This window comes from Urocampus carinirostris, chromosome 2, assembly GCF_059441175.1.
Source record: "Urocampus carinirostris isolate Australia breed hairy pipefish chromosome 2, RoL_Ucar_1.0, whole genome shotgun sequence".
In the NCBI taxonomy this organism is placed as follows: domain Eukaryota; kingdom Metazoa; phylum Chordata; class Actinopteri; order Syngnathiformes; family Syngnathidae; genus Urocampus; species Urocampus carinirostris.
This window is the reverse complement of record NC_142350.1, coordinates 17,034,934-17,057,710: the sequence shown is the minus strand read 5'-3', so window position 1 is coordinate 17,057,710 and position 22,777 is coordinate 17,034,934. Positions and strand designations below refer to the sequence as shown.

At 38.0% G+C, this 22,777-nt stretch overlaps 1 protein-coding gene across 2 annotated transcripts in view; it reads right to left on the bottom strand.

The window, feature by feature from the left end:
- The window catches only part of csmd2 (CUB and Sushi multiple domains 2), a 312,145-nt gene that overhangs the window by 147,715 nt on the left and 141,653 nt on the right, over positions 1-22,777 (bottom strand). Inside the window, exons 6-15 of one of the 2 annotated variants that reach the window (XM_088329136.1) lie at positions 17,139-17,251; positions 14,897-14,974; positions 14,152-14,239; positions 13,919-14,043; positions 9,404-9,525; positions 7,298-7,401; positions 6,708-6,820; positions 3,976-4,158; positions 1,180-1,370; positions 970-1,105 (exon numbers count right to left, since the gene is read on the bottom strand). In XM_088329136.1, coding sequence (XP_088185262.1) covers positions 970-1,105; positions 1,180-1,370; positions 3,976-4,158; positions 6,708-6,820; positions 7,298-7,401; positions 9,404-9,525; positions 13,919-14,043; positions 14,152-14,239; positions 14,897-14,974; positions 17,139-17,251 — 1,253 coding nt within the window. Of the gene's footprint in view, positions 1-969; positions 1,106-1,179; positions 1,371-3,975; positions 4,159-6,707; positions 6,821-7,297; positions 7,402-9,403; positions 9,526-13,918; positions 14,044-14,151; positions 14,240-14,896; positions 14,975-17,138; positions 17,252-22,777 lie in introns of those variants that run through there. The other variant, XM_088329135.1, reaches the window with a different exon arrangement.

Below are 22,777 nucleotides of genomic sequence, written 5' to 3'. Positions count from 1 at the left end.
TATTTTTGAGGTGGAAAGGACTCAGCTGTCTTACATCTAAAACTTGTGAAATTGATTTTCTGCAACCCAATATCCAGGCGCATATGCAACAATTTTGCAGTACAAAAAAAAAACACCGACACACTAGAGTACAGTATATCCGTGAAACAGGTTTACCAGCGTGTACGGAACCAATCTGGATATTGCCTCACAAGTCAGCAGGATCCCGAAATAGAATATAATGAGCACTGCTGCAATGTGTTTGTCTGCTACCGATTCTTTCTCTTTGTTTTAGATTTATTTAGATGTCAGGCTTCTGTAAAGACAAAAAAAGATTGCCGACTTTGTCATTTCCTTGGAGTCACTGGCACTGTGAATAGGAGTTAGCAGGAGATGGGTGGCTCATTGTTAAAGGACTTGATTTATGTGCTTTATTTGCCGATGCATACGAGATGAGCATATGACCTAAAATCAGAAACAAATCCCTGCCTGGTTTAAAATCAACCCTTACCAATCTTGATGAATGTTGGGAGTAACGTGTTACAAAGAAGCTTCTTTTCGGTAAGGAGTACTGTAATGCGATATAAATAACATTTGGTATCAATTTTTACGCCTGTAACCTGTGCGCTAATGGGGGGCAGATCATTCCGATTATTGATGTCAAGCAAGTAATTCAATCAGATCAATTCGATACTATTGCCCTTGGATCGATGATTCACTCGTACACATAATTCCCCCAAAGTACAACTTGTATATGTAAAAAGCACAGCCTCTCTCTCTCTCTCTCTCACCCAGTGACCTAGGCAAAAGTTTATAACTGAGTGTGTGACTTACAGGCACACTTTTGGCACCTCTTCCCACCTGGACTGCTGCTGCTGCATCCTGCCTGTCATGTATAGCTTTTTGGTAAGAGTGGGTCCATAGATTTTGCCTTCTCTTCTTTTTTTTTCACTTAATTTTAAAGGACCCAACACTGCTTTCAATGCTTACTTGTAAAAGTGATGTTAAATCCTCTGTTGGTGTATGTGTGGTCGGTCAAGAACTCCAGGCGGGCCACATGGGCGCTGGTGGTTATTGGAGGAGGGAGGACATCACCAGAAAAGGTGCCCAGAATTGGAGACTCAGCCTAGTGAAGCACCGAAAATTGAATGTCAGAATTAAAATTTAGAAAAAAGTGAGGATTACAAAGAAAACCAGTACCTTCCCCCCATCCTTAATAGAGAGAAAGTCAAATTGCTTCTCCATGCTCAGGTCGTTGAAAGCCAAATTAATCCGGCTCTCTGGGTTGGTTATGATCAACCAGACACAGTGCATGTTGTTGCCATATTCTTGTGGATAGTTTGGTGAAAGGAGCACCCCTGAGGGTGTGGTAAAGTTGAAGAAACAGGAAACTGTACAGAAGAAAGAAGAAAATATCCAAGAGAGTCAAAGAAAGGAAAAAAATGTTAATACTTTAAAACTTAATTATCATATGTTCTGATATCTAAGGCCCACCCAAAAACCCAAATTGGCCATGGATTGCAACATGTGCCTTATAACCTGGAGCACCTGACATGCAAACAGCATTAGAAACAGTATATTTGATCATTGACCACAATTCCATAGCAATAGTGGTAGCGGGGATTGAACAAGTTAGAAATACTAAGAGCACCGAATCATGAGGATGCTAGTCACATGGATGGTTGTTCAAAATTGCATTCGACTGCCTGCAATGGGAAGTGAGCTTGTACACAGCAGACACCAATCCACAACACAACTAAGAATAAAGACAACACATGAAAAGGCATTGGGTCTTATCTATGAGTTACCTTTTTGTAGTCACAGTACAAGATATGCTATCGAGAATGATGTTTTACTTTTCGCGTCCCTCACACTAAGCATTGTAAGTGACAATCGTTTTGAAAACGTGCAGCGATGTATTTATTCATATCATCACCAAATGACTTTTCAGGATGCCAATCCCTTCCTTCAGTTGAGAACAACCAAATACGTCGCACAATGTATTTCTCGTCATTCATTTCAGAATGTCGTGTGCTTTGTACAGCCTACAAGTCAGCTTTATCATGGACTGGTTTACTGTCTGAAAATATTCTTGCAGCTCGGCACAATAACAACAACAATAGATTCATTACTGTGACTAAATATAGTGTGATGATGATATACGATCTAATGTCTTTTCATTTGTATCTCTTGTGGTCCAGGGGTTCCCATTCAGCTCACTTCACGTTGTGATCCGTTTTCAGTTCCTGTTGTATCAGATGCCATGCAATTGTATGCAAATGTGTTCTGTAATATATACCGCACAAATAAAGTGTTTTTTTAAAGATGTGTGCAACCCTAGCCCATAATTCAATTAATTCCTTTAATTCCATGCGCCTTATAGTCCAGTCCAGATTTTAGTGCGGAAAGTACGGCATTTCAATAAGAGACATTTCGTTTGTTCACAGCAAAAAGAGTGCCGGACAGAAAGAGAATAATTATCATCATTGTGGCCAAGAACCGTCCATTAATTTTCACTCAATGAAGGTCATTTGCTAAATAGAAATTAATTTCCCTTCTTTTCAACCATTTGACTACACAAGACATAATTATATTTTAATCGTCGACCGTTTCCGATTTGTGAGAACGCTTCATCGAAAAAATTCAAAAGAAGAAACTGCATTTGGAAACATTCTGGCCAAAAAGAATGCTCGTTGGTGTAAATGCCAACGATGAAGGAGCCAAAAATAGCAACAACACCGGTGAAGTTGAACATTTGTCAGAGTTAATTTGTGTAATTTCAAAAAGACTACCGTGCATGTGTTTGCTTCACAAAGGATGGGCAATAGAAAAAAAAAGTCTGTGAAGCTTTTTTCAATGGTGATTACAAAAATAAATATGCATTTATTTAAATGACATTGCAAATGTTACAGGTAACATAGGGACAATCTTGATACCGCTTATACATTCATCCACCTTCCCCACCGCTTATCTTCACTAGGGTGATGGGAGTGCAGGAGCCCTTCCCAGGTAGTAGGTAGGGAACACTTTAAACTGGTTGCCAGCCAGTAGCAGGGCACACAGAGACAGAAAACTATCCACACGCTCATTCAAACCTAGGAAGAATTTGGGCTGGGCAATTAGCCTTTTTGGAATGTGGGAGGAAACCAGAGTGCCCAGAGGACACCCAGAAAGGCACAGGGAAGGCACGGAAGGCCGGTAGCTGGAATTGAAACCTGGATCTGTACTCTGTGGGGCTGCGCGCTAACTACACAGCCGCTATGCTACCGACGGTAATACAGCAGTGATTTATTTCAACTTATTCTACTTTTTGGGAGAATGAGAAAATATATATTCTGATAATAAAGATCAACACATAGAATATTGCAATAATGGTTATACAGATGTGTTTTTTTTTTATATTTAACATAGTGAGTTCTATTCGACTTTTCTGGAAAAATTCCAGGAAATATAAGTGTTTGTTTTATTAAAAGTCATGCATATTAGATTAGAGGTTGCTGTACTGGCTTTCAGGTTATCTTATTGATATGTTTAAATTTAATAGGCACTCAAAACGGAGGAGAGATGACATCATTGAATTTTCACTTGCAAGTAGGTCAGGGAGAGAAAACCTCAGATTTCGAAGAACAAAAACTTTTAGGCCATTAGTGACAATGATGTAATGGTAACGACGACAAACACCAATGGGCAATATAAGTACATTTTAAAAAACTGGTCATCTGTGACATTTTGCAGGTATCCACTAGCAAAAACACAATAAACATATACTGTATGTTGTAAAGGAACAGGTCTGTTTGGAATAGTCTTTTCAATTATGTCCGTAATGATCAAAGAATACAACTTTACATTGCTTGAAATTTAGTTCTCAGCAAACTGCGGAGATAATACGACCATTTATTATGCAACAGCCCCCGTGTTTGTCGGCACCCGTCATGCATATTAATACGCATAAATTCATTGTGTTGATGCGGGTACATGTGCAGAATGCGAACTCACAAACGCAGTTGGGCTTCTTGGCCGACCACTGGTTGTTCTTCTGGCAGGTGATGTTCTTCTTGCCTACCAGCTCGAAGGCGGGTAGGCACTCAAAGTACAGCTTGTCTCCGTGACGGAAACCCGTCCCCTCTCTTTTGCCATATGCGGGAATGCCTGGATCGCCGCAGCTTCCTTGGTCAATTTCTGTTTGGTGAATTCAACGCACAACACTCAATCAATTAATATATAAGGTTACTGGTACATACTGTAAATAGAATCCTCTGACATTGGCATCCATAACCAAGCCTGATGACCTTTATATAAAATACGTGCCTATGCACCTCATTAAATTTTGTAGGCAAAGAGGTGAGTACCTATGTAGATTACTTACAGCCGATATCTGCATGTTTTCAGTACTTTGACCTACTTTCAACTTCAAATTGAATCTTATCCAACAAAGCCACCAAACCCCATTGAACAGATTGAATTGTGTATTGAATTCAGAGCAAACAAGATGTTATATAATCCACCTTGAGGTATGAAGGAACATTGACATTTTAACTGATATGGACCACTGCGCATGATTCGTTCCCTCAAGGATCCCAACTTATTTATGCAGTACTATCGAGGTCTAATTAGCGAGAAGTTGTACATCAAGACTCACATAGGCCATGTGTGGTCAAACTACGGCCAGTAGAGTTTGTTCATCCAATTGCCTAACAAAAATGTTAAAATGTAATTAAAAAATGTGAAAATATAAATTTAATTGTCTTTATTGTCATTGATATTGTCATTGATGTCAACGTTGTGAAACATTGTATGCAACGAGATTAGACAGGGCACCAAAGGGGTAAACGTGATAAATAAAAAAATACACACTAAAAACAATTTTGGTAAAAGCCAGAAAAAAAATACAACATAGTGCTTTGAGACTGTCCTTAGTCTCAATAAAGTTTGTGAAAAAACAAACAAACAAACAAACAAAAAAAACAATAGTGCATCGTAATACTAGTGCAATGAAAAGAAGCACCACAACATTTAAGAGCAACAGAAAACCAAATAAGTCATAAAATGTATATTTCCACAGGTAGAAAATTAGCAGTAACAACAAAATAAAAAATAAGTAAAAAATAACCAATAACATGTATTGATTTTTCCCCAGTGTCCCCATCATTCAAATACTGGCTACATTTTTCTGTACTTATTACTTTTTATCATGTATTGATTTCATTTATCAAAATATGTATCCAATTTATTTAATAAAAAAGGAAAACCTTTTGAGCTAGCTGTATTCATTGCATTTCGAGTTTTTCGAATCATGATTTTGATATTAATGTTTTTTAAAAGGGAAACATTTTATCACTTTTCTGTTACCAAACTAATTTGAATACATAGTTTATTTAACAAAAATAAATGTCTTTGTACATTTCTGTATATGTATGTTTATTGATGAAAGCTAATGATTGCTACGATTTAAAAAATATGTACTTCTCTTTTTATTTCCTATTTTTTCTTTTGGCTAGAATGGAATTTTGCAAATAATTTAAACATTGCCAATAAATAGACATATGCCTATTTTATTTGTTCCACCACATATTACTGAGGTATTGGAATGGAGACCGTATTGGTAGATACAAGAACATTAAATCAATAGTTTTTTTCCTCCCGACCCATTTGCCCAATCGTTTACCCAGCACTCCCCATCAAGTATAAGCAGCAGAAAAGAGAAAAAAAGGGAAAATAAGTCATGTTGTGTTGAAATTTAATGTGCAAAGTTTCAGGGAGATATTTAAGTTTTTATTTACTTTTTTTACAAGTTGCTAAGCAAAATTTGGTTTCTTCTACTGTTTGTTTTTGGTTTAAGTAAAACATTAGTCATGTTATCCGTGTTGACAGTCTAATTTACTCTTGGTACTGTGAAGGGATTCAGAGAGCTATTGAAATTTTAGTTGAATTTATAAAAAATAGTATTTGTTTATTTTTGCATCACTAAAATTGTTTCACCAAACTTTTACAGCATATTGATATTAGCTCCAAATATCGGTTATCAGCCTCCTCTCAATACTAATAATCGGTATCTGTCAAAAAAACCCCAATATCAGTCGATCCCTAGTTGTTATGAATAAAGGAAGACCATAATAGCGTGCTTGTTACCCCTGTCTGTTCGGCTTTACAGAAGCACCCAAGCGTGCTAATGGGCTCTCAAACTCACATTACCATCAACAACAAAACTGATGAGATCTCTTAAGGCACCGAATGACAAAATGTTTTTATTTCCCAAATGTTGGGATAGCACCATGTCTTCATATAATATGATGATTTAAAAAGTATGGATTGAATTCATATCTCATTGGTAAAGCAATCATTGTTTGCTTCAATGGGTTTTCCAGTAAATAGTATTGACAGGGTTTAAAAACAAGCAAAGATGCAAATTAGAGTTCAGAATCGAAACAATCCAAAGCATATCTTCTCCTTCATTAGGCAGAACTCATTGTTTAATTACATTTCCTTTCTGCATACTGTTCCACTTTCTCTGTTATTTTTACTGATGAAAACAAGAATCTGTGGGCCAGGGAAATGACTTGCAATGTGACTAATGGTAAACTGGAGTCGTAAAAAGAAACTCACTGTTGAAAACTGTTTGACCTTGAACACCCTTCAGAAGGATGGCAAAACTTTAAATGTAGCTTCATTTGTATGGAATACCACTTCACACTGCTCATATCAGACGTCCATTTTTAAGCAGCTCTTACCTTCATAAGACACCTTGAAACCGAGAGAGCCACTGGTATCATCGGTTTTGAAATTTAGCCACATTTGGTGGCTGGTGCTGACCACAAGGTCTGGAGTGGAGGTACCGGACAGGCTGCAAAACATATTCCTTTATTGCATTTTATCAAACAAATACACAGCCTACAAAGGCGGAAAATCGTGTTTGATCTAAAGAAGATAAAAACAAAAAAATCCAAAGAGTAGGGGGCAAGTTAGTGAGAAACTGAGTGAGTTGCAGATAAGTAATTTGCACTAATCTGAATAGCAATCAATTATAATTAGTTAGAAATCCCAGCGGAAGGTGAGTGATTAAAACTTCTATTTTGTTTTTGTTTTTGTGACGGCACTTGGAAGGTGGTTGGAATGAAGCAAGTGATGTCAGACCACAGCCTCAGACAATTAAGTGAGTGTTAGTTCTCATGATTGATTTTTTTTTAAACACTCTAATGTTTTTAAATACAAAGCCAAAATAATTGCAAACAAGGATTGCATAATCGGAGAGTCAAAAATAAAAACGGATTAGGAATACACACAAATGTGTTCCAGGATGTATGAAACGTGGAGTACTCACACATGAAAGATGGTCTTCTGGTCCCCCACCGCGTCGCCATCCCCTACCGTTAGCGTGTCATAGCCTCGCTCAAGGTCAAAATCCTCAAAAGTCAGCTTGATAACCTAAAAAACGTCAGACATAGTGATGGGACTCACTAAAAAAATCATATTCTGAATATAAAACAACCTTTGCGTTTTTCACCTTTTACCTGCACCACGCCTTATTATAATTTTACCACCCTTTGAATTGAACACGATTCCTCAAATATTTGATCATTGCATGCATATATTTTAATGTGTCCTTGTCCAACACGATTATTACACTATGACAGTTTACCGATACCTGAATTTCATTCAAATGTACACAGTGCATACAAATTCCATCATAGGTCTGAAATAACCATCACAGATGTGTAATATAGCATTATGAAAATCACATTATGTAAAGGTAACGTTGAAATATATACTTTAAAGCCTATGTGGGTACACTTTTACAGTATTTGGTTAAATAATTCGACAGGAGGGCCAATTTTAACTTTTCTATCTGCCGATTACATTTTATATTTGTCGATAAATTTCATAAAATTATTTTTGGAACATTAAGAATGAAAATGAATATAGTATACACGTCTTTTAGGCACTGCAATTGATAATATGTGTTTAAAAAACAATCAAATCCAAAAGTTTTTTGCACGAAATTGTATACAAAAAAATGATACACGGTAAAAAAAAAACACACGCCAAAGTATACAGGGGACAAGACTGGCACCAGAACAACATTTTTTATTGGTAGTAGTGTCATATTTTTTACCATCTCTGTTCGGCTGGACGGATTAGAAAGCAATACCCACCTCTGCCTTTAGAGCTCATTAGCTGCACCAACTATCCTCAGTAGGGTCACAGGGGTGCTGGAGCCCATCCCAGCAATCATCAGGCAGTGGGCAGGGGACACCCTGAACTGGTTGCCAGCCAATCACAGGGCACACAGGGACAGACAACTCGCTCGCTCATTCACACCTAAGGACAATTTGGACCTGCAGATCCACCTGAAATGCATGTCTTTGGAATGTCGGAGGAAACCCACGCAAGCACGGGGAAGAACATACAAACTCCGCACAGGAAGTCCGGTAGCTGGATTTGAACCCACACAGGAGGTTCGCAAGACCTTAGAACTGTCCCTACACACTGCGCCGCCGTGCTGCACCGGCCTTTAGACCGTTATATAATAATGAAAACAGGAAACATAATAACGCTGTTGATTAGAACCTTAACTTTAAAGATACGAACAAGAAGTATAGACCCAAAATGCAAAAATAAGTCTAAACAGCTTTTATACAAATAAAAAATATTTTTATCAGAAGTTGTCAGAAAATAAAGCGTTGGAGTTTTGCAGCGTCCTCAAAAATGTTTTCTATAATTCACTTGTAGGTGGACATATGCCTTCACTGACTAATAGGAAATAGGGATGGAAATCAATGTCAGTGGATGACCACAAGGGATTTTGTTATGCATTAGTGAAATTGGCCTACGTTTTTAAAAGAAAAATAAGGATCTGGTTATTAATGATAGAAAATAAAATAGTTCTGCAGTTCTCCAGTCATTTATCATTGGTCTGAATAGCAGGCATTTGTCATTGACAAAAATAACAGGTCATTGATTAAATGGGAAGTAATGGGTGAATGATCCAGAACAATGACATAATCGCAAATACTTGCGAGCTAGCATCCCTTGGATGCACTTAACCAGGCAAGAAACTGTTGTCCGTTTTCAGGATGGATCTATTAAAGAAAATATGTGAACCTGGGTGGGCTTGGTAGTGGTTATAACACTTGTTACCTGGAATTCTTACAAAAAAGTCTTATCTCATTGTGTTTGTTTATGTTTCCTTTTTTTAAACCTCTCCTTACAAGACGTACCTCCCCAAAGTCTATTTGTCTCTGACTGGCCGGTTTCCAGTGCAGACTCATCCTCTCTTTCGCATTCCCCTTATCGCTAATGTTCTACGAAATCATGTGGTTGATTCAGGAAAGCTTTCACATAATTTTGGCTAGAGTGTTAGATAATGCATATTTTTTATTTTTTTTTACTTTTTAGTCCCCATCCCCCAAGTACACAAGTTTCCTACCTTAGATGTGTCCGTGGTGGTTATGATCCAAGTGCAGTTTGCGTTGTTGTCATATTGGACCGGGTAGTTCGGGGAAGTCATGACACCGCTAGGTCCTTTTAATTGACCTCCACACATCGGCGCTGAAAAAGACAGATGGTAGGGTAGGTTAAAACATGTAGAGTTCTTCCCCACGAAAACTGTTGGTTCAGCATTAGATCAGACACTGATGAAACTCTGTACCCCGATAATTCTTGACCGAAGCTTAGCCTTTGATAAAGTTTATCACGGAGACCTTCAGTTCCATCATTGGTGGTTACGCCTTGGGGGTATGTTTCTAAATTTGATTTCTTACAATCATAATAGTATGTCATTATCTGTTTTTTTGGTTAGGTTGAATCAGCTCCAAATGGGTATCCTCTGGGGTTAGTTCTTTAACATGAACATTTCTTAAAAATGTTTTTTAAATGATGGGTCAGAACCCCAAAAGTGTTTCTCAGGCCTCTTTTCAGTGGGCCTTTCCTTTTTTAAAATATCTTCTAAAAAAACAAAAGTATTGAGTGTAAATGACATTCTTTATTGGTAGACGGTGATATTGTCCGGCAAATGTGAGTTTACTCTTGCTATTTTGCATCATAGAAAAATATGTTTTTGTTTGTTTATACATGTTAAGTATTGCAAAACCTAGATACTCTAATCTGTTAAGTAATTATGGCTGGTGGGGACCAGAACACCCTTCACACGTGATATCCAAAAATCCAGCAAGTACCCTCCAAGTACCCATTTTAACTTGTGCTCTCCCATTCCCCCGTTGCAGCAATACTTGCTTAGCGATAATGGATCACAGCCGCACAGGTGCTGTTCATTTTTGGTGAGAAAAACTAAAAAGAAGTTGTGTCATGCATGACACAAATCTGCTCTCTCAGCCCCCACTCTCAACAATATGCAATTAGGAATAATGTATTGCGGCCACACAAGTGCAGTTCTTTTTTTGTTGGACAGCAGACCAGCAGCCAGGCCCAACACAGATTTTAGATGTTTTGTTTCATGCTTTTTCGTTGCATTTAAAGCATTTGGGATTTTGATGAAATGCAGGTAATTAAGCATAGGAGGGACTATCATTATTTGAAGTAATTTTCTTTTTCTGGTTATTTAAAAAAAGACATATTGTCAATTACATCTGGTTTAAACCATCTTTCATCCAAAGAAATAAGAAGTTTTTTTTTTTCTTTGGATTTGCTCGCAGTTTTAAATCAGGGTGAGGTGGTAGGTCCTTAAGTCGTTCAGATTGAGGACGAGTGAACTATAGGATAAAAATCGCACTTTCTCAACCTTTTTATCTTTATTTTTTTTTAACCTGGGTTCTTGTGTGTGAAAAATCCTTGACAACACGCCAAAGACGCCATTTTGATTTACAATCACAATCAAAACTGGCAAAATATAACGATGCGAAAGCTGCCAGAATCACATATAGAATGTCAGACATAAGTAAGATGCTTCCTTTCACAGCGAGGATTCTTAAACGAGGCTTCAAGGTTTTGCACTGCGAGCGGTAAATAGCTGTGGACACTCACACATTTAATCATTGCTTTTAAGACGACGAATAAAACAAAACAAAAAGCGATGTTCCGGGTCCTTTGTATGTGACCGTCGTAAATGAAGAACCGTAAACATTATTAGCCTGCTCCAAGAAGTCATTGCTAAACAGAGGAAAAAAATATGTCCTCTGTAAAAACGATCAGCACGAAAAGAAAGTTAAAGCCAAATTTGAAGTTAGGCTACCGTCTTGATTTCCAGCAAAGGTCGGCCATCAGGGCCTGCAGGGGCTTCTCTGATGGCCTAAACAATATCCGAATCACGTGAATCTATTTTGACCATGAATACTTATTAATTTTTTTCAAATTGTCTGCCAACCTCCTGTCATTTCTGCCATAACTTGTTGCCAGTATAAGGAATATACCTGGAAGCCTTGAATGGAAAATCTGTACGGCAGAGTAGTTGAAATTTTCTCGAGGAAAGAAAGGAAGATCGATTTTATGCACGGATAAAAAGTATTTTTGGCTATATTCCTAAATAAATTTGAGGTTATTTTTGATGCATGGCCCCGCTTTGGTTTCTGGGCTATTCAAGTCTCTAGCCGCTAATTTATGTAATCTAACTATTGCAAGCTAGCTGTATTGTTGTCACACTAATATATAGATTTTTTTCAAATATGATTCCCAAAGTACAACAAATCAGAATGAGTAATAAAAAAAAAATCCAGTTTCTCAATGAAGGCCCTTCTAGAGGGAAGTATATTTCAATGTTTGGAATCCAAAGATATACAAAATCACGAAAATTGCAAGCTAATGTAGGGACTGCAAAATAATCTGTTAGTACGACAATTGGTCGTCAGTGAAGAGGGACTCAGATGCGGCCCATCCTTCAAAGGACAATGTGACTTTTGTTATCAAGGCCTGAGGGGAATCTGCGTGGTGGAGCTGTTAAACATCCTATCAAATTAAAGCGGAATTTCAATGAATACTTGAGGGGAAGTGTGTTCACACATGCGTGTATACCTTGGTGGGTCTAAAATGTATTTTACATAAATGTGAGTCCTGCTACTGCACTTAAAAACAACACAATTAATAATCATTGCTCTGACCTTGAAGGGGGCCCTCATTAAAAAGCAAAAAAAAAAAAAAAAATACAGAATGCAGAGGAAGTGCAACAGTGAAAGCAAAACTTATGATACAGTATTAAAAACTTACCTTCAAAGTAATAAAGGATACGATTAAAGTGCTTATGATATTGCTAAGTTTATTCTGTTTAAGTATTGGACACCTGCAAGGGAGATTTCATAGGATGCCGGTTAGGCATTTTAACTATTATAGCATTCAATTGTTTGTTTGTTTGTACATGATTCAAATTGAATCGTTTCTCCGGCGCCGTCACGAATGGCAGCCACTCCAGCAGCTCCCGTGTTATTTTTGATTGTTCTCAGTTATTTTCGATTGTTCTCAGCTTAGGGATGCTGCTGGAAAAGTGAATTTCCCTTCGGGGATGAATAAAGTATCTATCTATCTATCTATCTATCTATATTGTTTTTTTGATCGTCACTATCGGCTAATCGTGTTGCTGTTCTTTGATTTTCATACCCTTTATGGTGGATTTACTTTTGTAATTGAGGAGATGTGATTAAAATAAAAAGCTCAGGGAAGGGCCTTTAGGATAGGTTGGACTTTTTAACTAAAGGCTTATTTCCCTGTCTTTCTTGCAAATTTAAAATCTCCTTATTCCAAGTGTATACTAAACTTCAAACTTATCAGATTTATTTATATATTTATATCATAATATTATCATATGGGCGGCAGGACAGCTGAGTGGTAAGCACGCTCACGGCACAGTTCTGAGGCCATGGCTTATAGTCCAGCTACCAGCCTTCCTGAGCACAGTTTGCATGTTCTCCCTGTGCCGGTTTCTTCCCACGTTCCCAAAATCATGCATGTAAGGTTAATTGGCCAGTCCAAATTTTCCCTACGTGGGAATGAGCGAGGGGGTTGTCTGTCTCTGTGTGCCCTGCAACTGGCTGGCAACCAGTTCAGGGTGTCCCCTGCCCACTGCCCGAAGATAGCTGGGATGGGCTCCAGCACTCCCGCGACCCTACTGTGGGTAAGCGGTACAGATAATGGATGGATGGGTTCAGAAAAGTGTATTTATTTAACATCAGGCAAAGCTCACCTAGAAGGAGCTGACCTGTTTGCTGCTACAGGGGAAAAACACTTACATTCCCCACTTTCTTTTTACCTTTGTTCTTGTTTTTTTCTTGTTGTTTTTTATAATTTTATTCTTTCTTTACTCCTTTCTGTCTTCTTTCATTTTTCGCTCATTTCCCCCTATTGTTTCGTTTTTCATTTTTTTTAATTTGTTTTTCTTTTTCTATATTATTTGTGTGCTTTTTTGTACTTTTATACTACTTTGTCTTGTCTTTGGGGTGGGCTCCAGCACCCCCGCAACCCTACTGAGGATAAGCACTAAAGATAATGGATGGATGGATGTATACTATCACATATTATTATAATATTATATTTCATGTATTATTTCTTTCCTTTCTAAAAACTAATATTTTGCACACACACACACACACACACACACACACACACACACACACACACACACACACACACACACACACACACACACACACACACACACACATACACACACACACACACACACACACACACACACACAAACACACAAACACACACACACACACACAAACACAACCCAACCAAACATTTCCATATAAAATTATAACAATTCCCATTGCAATGGTTGGCTCACACCGTTCCACTCACAATTTGGAATACTCGAAAAGAAAGAAGTCTGGCCTATTGTTGTGTTCTACATAAATCAAAATCCAGACTCGCACGGCTAATTTTGAACAATGCAACTGGAGGTACTGTGATGACGTAGAAAAAAAAGAGGTATTCATGCTTTGACGACCTGCATTTTTCCAATAGCAACACGGTCGAGAAGAGAGCGGACACTTGCCTCTGCAGATTGGCCGCTCGTCACTCCAGCCCACGTAGCTGTCAGTCACTCTCAAGCAACTGATGCTTTTCGAGCCCTGCAGCTCGTAACCCTCATCGCACGAGAAATGCACAGTAGCTCCTCGCCTGCGGTCAGAAAATACACGGATATGGATGAGAATCTTGAAACTATTTTCACTTGCATATAGATTTCCATCTAAAAATATTCCAGCCGTCGACTGGAGTTATTTTTACCTAAAGTCTGAGCCTTTTCTTTTGCCTCGGTCCGGGATTCCGGGGTCAGGACACATGTTGTGACCTTGGGCCACACCCATTTGCGATACTGCAATCAATAAAGATAGGATACAATTGACACACAAAATATAAAACATAAGATATGCCATGATTTACAACAGTAAAAAATTCACCCCTACTACAGATACTATGTGGGTGCGATGGAAGGACAGACAGATAGACAGACTGACAACAGAACGGACAGACAGACAGACAGACCGACAGACAGACAGACGCTAGTAGAAAGATCCCAAAACTGCAGATTTGACTACAGATCACTCGTAGAGAACAAGTATTGATACTGATGTAATAGTATCTATCTATCTATCTATCTATCTATCTATCTATCTATCTATCTATCTATCTATCTATCTATCTATCTATCTATCTATCTATCTATCTATCTATCTATCTATCTATCTATCTATCTATCTATCTATCTATCTATCTATCTATCTATCTATCTATCTATCTATCTATCTATCTATCTATCTATCTATCTATCTATCTATCTAAATATGTTTAATATTCGTTACTAAAGTGTGTGCTACAGAAAATCACAAGGCCACAATGCTGAATTAAAAAAATATATATTGTTTATAAAACTTAATTAGATTTCTAAAATAAAAGATGCATTAAACATGCGGCATTATAATTTAACAGCAACATTGGCAACATTAGCAAAACTACGACAAGATTGACTTACACACTGATATCTTCTGATAGTTGTCTTTGCTCGGTAGCATCTTCACACCTCGAGACTTCAGCTCCGTCATCTTCTTCACTAGAAAGGGACAAAAACCGAAAAATTGATCCACATAATCTCTCTTTGTATCTTTGGGGGAGGATTTTTTTTCCCACTATTTAAGCTTGATTGCATTCATTCATTTGGGGGGGCATCTTGAGACATATTGAAAGAGAGACCTAATATGTATTTATTCAGTGTTTTTAATGCGAATGCAAGCATGCCATCTTACTCGAAGGACCAAATGAAGCATACGTGTCCATAGCATTGAGAATGAATGGTTAAATTGGATACAAATGTGAAATTGTTTTTTGTCTGAATAATGCATTCATACATCTGTAATCCTACCCCCCCATTGCACCCACCATACTTGTCAGATTTAGGATTATTTTCACTGTTTTATACACCTTTGAAAGTGTTTTTCCTATTTTTACGTAGGATTCCCAAGCCAAACCACCCTGTACCCTCGAAATCATCTTTTCTCTCAGTTGGCCATTGAACCTCAAAGAGTACTAGTATAAGAAACAATGTTCAGTTAAGGCAGTGTATGATATTTGAGGCATTAGGGGATTATAATAAAATATTCCAAATTAAAAATATGAATTAAAAAAAAACACCTTGTTTTTCAAGCTTCCTCATTTTCCTCCAATGGGCTTCACATCATCTCTTCTTTATGGTGGAGCAAAATGAAAAGTACGGTCATTAACATTTTATTTCCCTGGGAACACGAGTGCGCTCAGCAGATTTGTCGCTGTCTTATATTATGAATTATCTTTTGACAAGTTCGCAGGTTCATATTTAGTGCTATGGGGGGCTGCTGGGTAGCCAAAAATGAATAGAGATGATTTATGAGTGTCACAACTACAACTGTGGCTAAAACGTTTCACTTGAAAAACAAAAAACAAAATAAAAACAATAAAAAGATCTTACTCAACAAACTGGCCACCAGACGGGTGTATTCAATATTAGAGTAATTTGCTGGTTTTCACCAAGCATTGTGTTCTGCAGCAGACAAAACACACCAAATGCTAACATAGGGGCAGGTAGCAGAGGGTTTGTGTTTGTCTATGTTTGGTGAGTGTAACTGTGTGCATGACTGTGATAGGCTGGTGTATGCTGTCAGTCATACAGCCAGCTAGGTGCACAAGTCAATATGTCTACCAACTGTCACAGCAGCAACTATTAATTTAGCGACTCGTTACATTGAAAATAAGTTCATCAATTCAATCAGATTCTGAGGAAAGTTGGAACAGCGCAAATAAATTATGATTACCTGCTTTATGGATTGTTATCGGGTCCGGGAAGAGACTGAGTTGTCGTCGGGATAGAGATTAATAGTGGTGTTGCAAGTCTGGCCTACTGCAGCTAGCTACCTAACAACCTTTACAAGCCATGCTCAGCAGGACAATGTCTCACCAACACGAGATCAATTACCCATGAGATGGATAAATAGAGTTACAACTCATGGTAAATCTCTTCATTTATGACTCTAATCATCACAGAAACATGGCTTTACCCTTGGATCCCAGGTGCTAGCATGCAAAAAAGAGAATTAATTTAACTGGGTTCTTTTTTTTTTTGTTCTTTCTTTTTTGATCATTAATAGTTGCCACCAGACGGGTGTATTTGATATTAGAGTAATTTGCTGGTTTTCACCAAGCATTGTGTTCTGCAGCAGACAAAACACACCAAATGCTAACATAGGGGCAGGTAGCAGAGGGTTTGTGTTTGTTTATGTTTGGTGAGTGTAACTGTGTGCATGACTGTGATAGGCTGGTGTATGCTGTCAGTCATACAGCCAGCTAGGCGCACAAGTCAATATGTTTACCAACTGTCACAGCAGCAACTATTAATTTAGCGACTCGTTACATTGAAAATAAGGTCATCAATTCAATCGGATTCTGAGGAAAGTTGGAACAGCGCAAATAAATTATGATTACCCGCTTCATGGATTGTTATCGGGTTCGGGAAGAGACTGAGTTGTCGTCGGGATAGAGATTAATAGTGGTGTTGCAAGTCTGGCCTACTGCAGCTAGCTACCTAACAACCTTTACAAGCCATGCTTCCTATCTTAAAATAAATGTGGTGGTCCTAGAATGCGGGACACGTTTAAAATATAAAACTTGCTTCTTTAGTTTATTTTTTGACTTGATTATTTTTTTCAAATCATTTATTGACTCCTAAATTTACTACATAATCTTACCTTGGTACTGCGCACTGAAACCCTTCAGCTTGTGGTTGCCATCCGATGTAAAATGCAGGCGGAGCCAGTTCTTGCTGCTAATAATCGGGGAGGGAAGGTTGGGGCCAGTGAACCTGCAAATGCATTGAAACAAGAGCACATCTAAGTACCTTCGATTATTGGGGTGGGAACGCTTTAGTATGCAAATGAGCAAAACAGCAAATAAACTCCCTGATGATCAAAATAGTCAAAGTTTTTAATTGCTTTTGGAACCCCAATTAATTTTCTGGCCTTCCAATTGTTCCATTAAAACTATATCAGTCAAACTTTAGTCTTTATCGTGCACTATTGTTTAATACTTAACATTTTGGATTTATTGTGTCATCATATTAAAAAAGAGTGCTCAAATAGGAAGGTAATGTAAGCAACCCTTTTGTTAAATATGTGGCTAAAAAAAAGAAAACAAAGGGGCGAGCTTTTGCATTGCAGGAAGAAGGCACTTCATTTTCACACATTAGGAAAAAAAAATGGAATTGCTACACTTCACAAATGCTTAATGTGTCCCCCCGATCTACATAATGATTATGGTTCTTGCTTACCAGGCAATGCTGTTGATATTTTAAGAGCAAAAACATTTTGGGGTACCAGATTTGAACATAGTACATGCAAAAAAAAGTTACAAAGTAAAATAACTATATGTAATTTATGTGTTCCATACAATGATAACGTAAACACTTGCCAAACAACATTGCACTGTTTACAAAGCCATCAGGATTAGCAACATGACCAAAACATTGTCTTAAATTCAATAAGATCACAAGTAGGTAAGTGTTTCATTTTACATTAATATATCACATTAAAATACGTGGCTTTTGCTATTCAAGGACGTTGTAAATGTAAGTAAACAGTGTATGGAATAGTGCATAGGTTACCATCACCATAGTATTAGCGGCTAACAAACAGAAGCTAGCAGCACGGGCAGTTGAAAACAGTCACACTGGAAGGAACAAAAACAAATTAGTTCATCTTATTGTAATTGTTTGTTAATGTATATTTGTTTCTATAATGTGTTGTTCCTTTCCTGTATTTGTTGATCTTTTCTTCATTGAAATAAGTAAAAATAATACTTTAAATGAGCAACATTTTCTGATAGGGCAGATATTTTTCTTATACTATAATCATTTTCAAAACTGTCATTTTGACAGCAAAGTTACTTGTTAAAAAATAAAAACATCAGGTGGCAGGAGTTTTCAACTAAAGAATTGTAAAAATATTGTTTTCATTATTTTCAATACTTGTCAACTATTGTATTTGACCAATATAAATTGACGATTACTGCAATTGGATTATGGTATTAATGGTGTTTATAGTTTATCACACAATTAAAATAAGGTCAGAAGATATCAATGTGTTTTGCAAGGAGAACAGGAGACGACTGTACAAAAACCTGTAAGATGCCAACATTCATAGTCAAAATAACAAAACCCTGGCAACCTATGCAATTTCATTTTCAAATGTTCAATACAAAAAACGTACTTCACAGTAAGATTCAGATTCAGATTCAGATTCAGATCTACTTTATTGTCATTCTAGTACACGTGTATACAGAACGAAATGTCGATGCATCTGACCCCCACAGTTTCCTTGAATGTACAGATATAAATAATGTTGTATTGTATTTTGGCTACGTATAGTATTTTACCATAGTGCCGATAGTGCAAGAAGAGTAGCTAACCAGATGTGCAAAATGGGCAGTCAGGTTAACAAGTCAGGTACACAGTAACATTAACACTGTAACAATAACGCTGTAATTACAATAGTGCAGAGAGCAATGTGCAAGGAGTGGCAAGCTATAAAAAAAAACTGCCAGTAGTGCAGAAGGCAGAATTAAATTATCAATGATGTACTTGCATTTAGATTACACATATTTGATAGTTATCAAGATATTTTGTCAACAGTCAATTAAAGAAGTTAGACTGTCCGTGTTGCTTCGTCCATTTTAATAATAGTTGGTGCAATTATGGTAAATACAAAGAATCTTGAATACATTTGAACATATTTAGTTGTTTTACATTTTCTGTCGGTAGGTAGATCATTTTGACTTGATCATTTTTTAAGTAGCTCATATGCTGAAAAAGTGGAAGCACCCGTGATATAGTATGTATAATGCAAAAGTGGACCTGATAAATGAGCGAATGTAAAATACTGAAAAGAAATACCATTAAAGACTATCCCCTTAAAACATGCTATCAATGATTTAGTATGTCAACTGTTTAACACACTAGGCAGTTTCTTACCGAATTTCAGCACTTTTTCTACAGCCTGAAAATAAAGAGGACCGCAGGGAGCAGTGCAGTTATAGTCGGGGCCAGACTGTTGGAGGTCTTCTGAAGGATGTTGTGGTTCCTTGTGCTTTCTATGGCTCCATTGCACCTTCTCGTATTAGTTTATTATAGTCTTGAGAGGACGGCGCTAAATCAGTTTGCTTTTGCTTGGGCCCAGTGCTCCACTGTCTGAGAGACTTGTTTTTAATGGTTTCTCGTCCAATAAAAATGTGTTTTGGCCTGAGCAAGGTGAAAGAGGAGGAGTGTTTTGATTGACGACAGAAATCCTTGCAGCAAAAAACACATTTTTTAAAGGTATTATCCCCTGTAGTGGTAAAAACACATTCATGAACCTCTTGACATTGCATTACGTCTAAAATCACAATCAAAGACGTAACAAAAGTAAATTGAATGCAACTCTTGAACCAGTTTGATGATTGGACACAGCTCTGGCCAGTTCAAAACCCCATATAGGGCCCTCTGTTGGTGGGAAGTATGCCAGACCCCAACATAATCAATTGTTTTAATGTTGTGTTCTAACTTTATATTTAAGATGTTGTTTTACTTAGTGTAAAGCTGTTTTTGGTTGTGTAGTTCTCAGACTTTCATTCTATGAAATTAACCTATTTAGTTCCTAGGGGTGCACATTACAAACAAACTCACCTGGTCCGTGAACACTGCATCACTGGTTAAGAGTGCACAGCAGCGCCTGTACTTCCTGCGGAGGATGAGGAGAGCCCACCTGCCCCCACCCTCCCTCATCACATTCTACAGGGGCACCATAGAGAGTATCCTGACCAGCTGTATCTCTGTGTGGTGTGGAGGCTGCAGCGCTACCGACTGGGGTAGTGTGAGGAGGGTAACGAGGACAGCAGAGAAAATAATCGGGACTACACTTCCCTCCATTCAGGACATTGGCCAGAAGCGCTGCCTATCCCATGCTAAGAACATTACCGGGGACCCCTCTTACCCCCATCATGGACTGTTCACTCTGCTAGCCTCTGGGAAGAGGTTCTGCAGTGCGCGGTGCAGGACCACCAGGCTCCGCAATAGTCTAGTCCCCCTAGCCATTAGACTGTTAAATGGTCAATCTAACATATAGTTAACTTAAATCTAAACGGCTGCTAATCTGACTTTTTGCACTACTGGCAGTTTTTTATAGCTTGCCACTCATTGCACATTGCTCTCTGCACTATGGTAATTACAGCGTTATTGTTACAGTGTTAATGTTACTGTGTACCTGACTTGTTAACCTGACTGCCCATTTTGCACATCTGGTTAGCTACTCTTCTTGCACTATCGGCACTATGGTAAAATACTATACGTAGCCAATTACAATACAACTTTATTTATATCTGTACATTCAAGGAAACTGTGGGGGTCAGATGCATCGACATTTCGTTCTGTATACACGTGTACTAGAATGACAAAAAAGTAGATCTGAATCTGAATCTGAATCTGAATTTATATTCCTAAATATAAAAACAATCATCACACACGAACACATAGTCACGTTTCAAAGATCAGTCTAATTTCATTGTTTGTAAATACGTTTTTCAATCTTATTTCTTTTTATTGTGAAGTCGCGCTTGTGTGTTACTTCATTTCCTGTTTATGTGAGACGTAAATAAACCACGCCTACTGACTGGATGTCTCCAGTCTCAGCCTGGGCGGCCAGCCAGCATGGCCGGCAGGTTGGGCTCTGATTTCCACGAAGTAGATTTAAAACCTAACTGAGTGTTTTTATCTGAGTAATTCTGCCATCAGAGAGTTTATATCCTGTATATCTCTCACATTTTTGGTGCCGAAAGCCGCATACAGTATATGTGCAGCACGGCGGTGCAGTGGTTAGCACGTGTGCGGCACAGTTCCAAGGTCCTGGGAACCTCCTGTGTGGATTCAAATCCAGCCACCGGGCCCCCTGTTATAAATCTCTTAGTATTTCTTTTAGCTTTTTTATTTTCAAACAAAACATCCATACAATTAGCAATTTGTCTCCCTGTGCAACATATTTTAAATTGTTATTTGGACTTGTTTTTTCTTTTCTCATTTTTTCAGTAAAATAAGAAAAGTAACGTGTTAAATTAAATTGGAATTGAAAACTTGCTGAGAAACACTGCTTTAGACCACATTGCCTCAGTGATATTGTAGCAGTTCTCCATCTGAGTGATGAGGTAGAGGCCTTCATTGTTATTTTTTTAATGAATGAAGTTTTTTTTTTTACTATTAGGAGGCACTGGGTAAGTCATAATATCCCTGGCTTTGAATAAGTTAGGTTTTTTCCTGAAAGCAGATGTCGTTCATCTTTAACGACCTTTGTCAAATGTTTTTTTTTCCCAGTGTTACATTATTTTGTCATCAGTTGTTCTGTATTCTAGCCGCTCCATGTGATATGCGTGATAAATAGTAGGCGGAGTTTCCGTGTCAGAGGTGAGCGGTTCCGCAGCAGGATCAAACGTTGTATAAACTGCATCTAATGAACCTCGCTCGGTTCGTACGTGGGCGTTGCTGTGGTTCGTTAGGCCAGGGGACTCATCAGTGACTGGACGAACTTCACTTGATTTTGCAGCTACTTTACTTGATCAATCAGAAGTCTGTTTTGTATGCAAGTGCAGGTTATGGAGCAGGGGGGTTGCTATGGATTTGACACACAGTGGCTTTAAAGCACCCACAAACGTTCAACGTTTTAACGATGTTCATTATAGCCAGTTTTGAGAACTGTCACTAATCTGCATGCTCGCTCTTTCTCTCCCACTCTCTCACCCTCTTGCTCTCACTCCCTTGGTTTTACCTGGTGCCAAATTCCTCATCACGGCGGTTGCCACTTGTCTTGATTTCCTTCTTAGCTCTACTCTACCCCGTCACTATTTAAACACTCTGTCTCCTTGGTTAAGTGCTAGTTCATAGCCTTTATGTCATGTCTCAAGCGTTCTTGTCCCAGTGTTTTGTTAGCCCAGTTTACTGAACCATTGCCTGCCCCACCTGATCACGAGTGCTGCTCAATTGAACTCTTGGACTGCTGCCCTTGCTATTTAGACTGTCGTCTTATTCACGAATACACACAGACCCAATCAATTGGTGTAAGGTAAGTGCACAATTTACTCTAAAATTTAGAACTTTGGTCTGTTGATGTGTCAAATTATGTTCTTAAAATAGACCGTGCCAAGGGAAAAAAGAGCACATCTTAGACACTACCCTGAAAATGAAAATGAAATGTTCGAGTAGTTTGAAGCCCAGAGACAAAAATCAATATAAAGTGTATTGGTAAAGTATTTATTTGCAAACTCTCAAGATTGCACAAGCTAAGACATATGAATGGTTTCCTGCTTACACAGG